Source organism: Silurus meridionalis, chromosome 10 (assembly GCF_014805685.1).
Source record: "Silurus meridionalis isolate SWU-2019-XX chromosome 10, ASM1480568v1, whole genome shotgun sequence".
In the NCBI taxonomy this organism is placed as follows: domain Eukaryota; kingdom Metazoa; phylum Chordata; class Actinopteri; order Siluriformes; family Siluridae; genus Silurus; species Silurus meridionalis.
The window spans coordinates 21,813,013-21,818,012 of NC_060893.1; the positions used below are offsets into that span (position 1 = coordinate 21,813,013).

Here is a 5,000-nt window from a genome sequence, read left to right on the forward strand (position 1 = left end):
GCGCTCTGAGCCAGAATCCACACTCAGCTCTACACACACTCAACCTGGCCAACAACTCAGTGGAGGACAAAGGTGTCACACTCACAACCCACACTTACTATACATTCCTGTTAAATATATATAAATATATGTGTCAGAAAATTTTTAATACAATTAGGACTTAAAATATTTTACTAAGTAAATAAATTAACCAGGTGTATTGAGATGGTGCTGTTGTTGTTGTTGATGATGATGATGATGATGATGTTGATGATGATAAATATGATGATGATGATTATAATAAAGAAGAAGATGATGATAATGAAGGTAATGAAGGCATTGTTAAAGATGATGAGGAGAAGGAGAAAGACTGTAAATGATGAAGATGATGAGGAGGAGGAGGAAGTGACTTAATGATGATGAGGAGGAGTGTAAATGGTAATGTTGATGATAATGAGGAATATGAGGAATACATTGTTTGATGAGAAGGAGGAGGCAGAAAACTTCTAATGATGAGAAGAAAGACTTAATGGGGATGTTGACGATGATGATGATTAGGAGGAGGAGGAAGAGAGTGTTAATGATGTTGATAATGATGACAGTGGTGATGATGATGACTATGATGATGTTTTTAAGGCATTGTGTCTCTGAGTTTACCCCTGGGAAAACTTCCATCTGGACTGAAACATCTGAACCTCTCGAAAAACTCTCTCTCAGCTAAAGGTACACACACACACACACACACACACACACACACATACACACACTCGCTCACACATACACTCACAGTTGTTCGAATTTGCAACATTATTTTGACAGTGTGACCTGATTGATGTTATTGTGTGTCTGTGTGTGTTTTAGGTGTGAACCTTCTGGCTCAATCTCTGTGTTCCAACTTGGCCTTCTTTAACACACTGACACACCTTGACCTGTCTGGAAACACACTGAGGGGAGACGATCTGTCTGTATGCAGACACACACATAAATAGACAAACACACACACACATGCATATAATTAAATATATACTGTTTACATATATTCGCATTGATGTAGGGTGTGTTATAAATCAGCAGGTTTGTGTGTCTCTGTAGAACCTGTGGAACTTCCTGAGTCAGCCGAACATCCTGCACACTCTCGACCTGTCAAACTGTGACTGTGCTCTGGAACTGGTCAGTGACCATCACAGCTCCTTTACATACACTTGTTATCTGGATGAGATTATCAGATTTTTCTTTAAATACTAGAACACATAAGAAATGTTGACACCCTGAAAGCCACACCCCGCTTTGTCCATCTTACATTTCTGGTCTCACTTTTACTCATAGAAATAACACTATAATAACACTGTATGAAAAAACATTTGTAGACACCTTTCCATAAGGTTTGTGTGATTTTTGTACATGCCATTCAACATTTTGTGCTTATTTGCGGTTATAAGAACTTATAAGGTTATAGGAAGAATCTTCTGGAAAGGTTTTGGGGTGTGCTTCTGGAGGTTTTTGGAGATTTATTCAGCCACAAGTAAAGTAAGGTACTGGTGTAGGTGAGTTGAGGAGGCCTGGGGTGCAATCAGCGTGAAAAATTCATTCCAAAGTTGTTCAATAGGGTTGAGGCCAGAGCTCTACAGCAGGAGATCTCTAAGTCTGGAAAAACACAGTAGCGCTGCAGTCTGACATGGAGCTGAATACACCTGAAATATCTTAGGATGAAAACGCAAAACATAAATGGAAGTGAGACATATAATATAATTTCCCTAAAGTTTTTAATGATATAGTGAGTAAAAAGACGAAGTCAATGTAAATATCTTACTTTTTACTTTTTTATTTATTAGTGTAACATTTTTTTTTACTACTAATTGTATCATTTTATTAATAGTGTATATATATATATATATATATATATATATATATATATATATTTAGAGGACTGGGTTACTGATCGGGGCAGGGCCGGGGTTCAAGCCCCGGTATATAAGCCCCGACTTGGGCCCTGCTAGCATGTGCAAAGAAAGAATTTTACTGTGCTGTAATGTATATGTAACAAATAAAGCCTATTCTTCTTCTGCTTCAATTCCATATATACACACACAATCCTGTATATACTCCACTACTCCATATATACATACACTGCCTTTATATACTCCACTACGCCATATATACATATAGTACCTTCTATATATGCACACTACCCTCTATATACACACACGTTCACTTTATACATAAAACGCATATAAACGCACACTACCCTGTATATATGCTCACTACTCCATATATACACACTATTTCATATATGTACACATCAAATTGCATATATACATACACACTCATGTATATACTCACACTATTCAATATACAGTATACACACACACACACACACACACACACACACACACACATTACTCTATATATACACACACACAGTAAAGTGTATACACTCACACAGCCCTGTATATACTCACACTACTCTGCGTATACACACCACCCTGTGGGACTGTATTGACGATGTCCTGTTTCCTCCTGTCTGTACTGTTCAGGTCTGCTCTTCTTTACTCCGAGGCTCTCTGCAACATCTTTCCATCCTCAACATGTCCAAGAGTGTCCTAAATATTAAGTAAGAAATATAACCATAATCACACACACACACACACACACACGCACGCACGCACGCACACACACACACACACACACACACACTTTCTGAAGATCATTATCATTGTTTGCTATTAATGTTTCCTCTTGTGCTCCCCCTGCAGGAAAGGAAAGGAGCTGCCATCCTCCTTTAAGCAGTTCTTCAGCACCGCGCTGGCGCTCAACACTATCGTCCTCTCCGGCACCAAATTGCCTCCTGAGGCTCTGAAGTGAGTCGCACCAATATTTTTTTGTTTTGCTCATTTAGGATGAAATATTGAGACTCAAAGTCATACTGTTACGTAAAGGGCTTTAACTCTACACCCAAATGTAACAGAGGCAGTTTACTGCAGTGACCAGTACAGTGACCTTCACAGTGTTATTTTAATCAACCTAAAATCATGTGGTTTCATAGATGGGGAAAAAAGGACCAATAAAGGAAGGTATGAAGAAACAAAAATAAAGTGTAGGATGATATGAAAACAGGAAGGAGGGAAGCAGGAGGGGTTAAAGGAAGATGTAGGAGACAAGAAATGATGGTAGGAGGGAAGAAATTATCCAAGAAATGAAAGGATATAAAATAGAAGGAATGAAAAGAATGAAGACTGGCAGAAGTAAAGAAAAGGACAGAATGGAAGGAAGGATTGATTAAAGAAAGGAATGAAGGAAGGAATTATTGATTAAAGGAAGGTTCAAGAAATAAAGTAATGTATGAAAAAATTAAAACTGACAGAAGGGAAGGAAAGAAGAAAGGATATGTGTTCTAATCAGCATCTCAAATAGGGTGTATGTCTCATTTCATGTGTGTGTGTATTTGTGTGTGTATGTGTGTGTGTGTGTGTGTGTGTGTGTGTGTCTGTATCAGAGCTCTGTTGCTTGGTCTGGCCTGTAATCCCAACCTAAAAGATATCTCATTGGATCTGAGCAGCTGTGAGGTAATCACACACACAAACACACACACACACACACACACACACACACACACACACACACACACACACACACACACACACATTGCACTCTTCCTAGTCTAGTGTGATCATAATGAGTGTGTATTAGGATTAGTGTGATATTATAATGAGTGTGTATTAGGATTTGTGTGTGATTATAATGAGTGTGTATTAGGATTTGTGTGTGATTATAATGAGTGTGTATTAGGATTATGCCATTATATATTATAAAACACACAGAAAACATTAAACATCTGGTATTGTGTGTGTGTGTGTGTGTGTGTGTGTGTGTGTGTGTGTGTGTGTCTGTGTGTGTGTCTGTGTGTGTGTCTGTGTCTGTGTAGCTGCGTTCACCTGGATCCCAGATTTTGGAGGGCTGTATAGCAGAGATTCCCAACGTCTCCAACCTGGATATTTCAGACAACAGTCAGAACACAACACACACACTTTCCTTCCAGATGTGTTTTATTGTCTTTTCTCTCAGATGTGTTAAAAATCGAGAGTGTGTTGAATGCTGATGCTCCATGTGCAGGTTTGGACTCTGATCTGACGACTTTGCTGGTGTGGCTGGCTAAAAATCGCTCCATCAGACAGCTGTCTCTGGGCAAGAACTTCAACAACATCAAATCCAAGTGAGAGCGATTAGCAGTGTGTGATCCACTGGCTCATGCATACATTTCTTGCCCAGATTCTACAAAATGCATTGCTTTAATATAGAAATGATAAAATAATATAGATCTCTGGATCCCTAATATAAGCATTTACGATAAATCTGAACACATGATCATTAGCTAATCAGCTAATTTAAACTGTCTACCCGATATAAGCCCCACCTCCTTTGCATGAAATCAGAAGAGCATATATGTTTCTGAAGGTGTTTTAATTTTTATCTACATAAATACACTGTGTCTCAAGATCATGGTGTGTGTGTGTGTGTGTGTGTGTGTGTGTGTGCAGGAATCTGGGCCAGGTGCTGAACAGTTTGGTTCTTATGATCCAGGAGGAGGAATCTGTAAGTGTTTGTACGACTCCGGGTTTTGCCCCTGTGTAACTCTGATTGCACCCAAAAACAAAGGCACAAGGTCTAAAATTTATGAACGCTGAGCGATAAAGCATAGCTAGTTAGCTACTAAAATACAAACCCCTGATAAGACACGCCAAACAGGACATACAGTATAAACAGGTCGTAGACACGAAACAAGCGCACATGTTAGGGTAACAAACCAGTGTCAGGACGAAGGGCAGAAACCTGATGCTTTATAAACTGCTGATGTAAGATTTACAGGGAAAGAAATCGCACATATCAAAAGACACGCCCACAGGTTTCTTCTCCGAGTCGGGATGTTATGAACCTATAAATTTTTTAAGTTTAATTGTGTTTAATGAGGATGATGATTTGGATGATGTTGATGTTCAGGATATTGATGGTGATGATTATGATGA

General features: G+C 38.8%; 1 protein-coding gene across 1 annotated transcript in view; it reads left to right on the forward strand.

Moving 5' to 3' along the window:
* The window catches only part of LOC124392362 (F-actin-uncapping protein LRRC16A), a 41,318-nt gene that overhangs the window by 21,282 nt on the left and 15,036 nt on the right, over positions 1 to 5,000 (forward strand). The window contains 10 exon segments of the mRNA XM_046859312.1: positions 1 to 72; positions 616 to 702; positions 841 to 944; positions 1,072 to 1,149; positions 2,514 to 2,590; positions 2,733 to 2,837; positions 3,473 to 3,542; positions 3,902 to 3,983; positions 4,090 to 4,189; positions 4,515 to 4,569. The exon segment at positions 1 to 72 is cut by the window's left edge and continues 23 nt beyond it. Coding sequence (XP_046715268.1) covers positions 1 to 72; positions 616 to 702; positions 841 to 944; positions 1,072 to 1,149; positions 2,514 to 2,590; positions 2,733 to 2,837; positions 3,473 to 3,542; positions 3,902 to 3,983; positions 4,090 to 4,189; positions 4,515 to 4,569 — 830 coding nt within the window.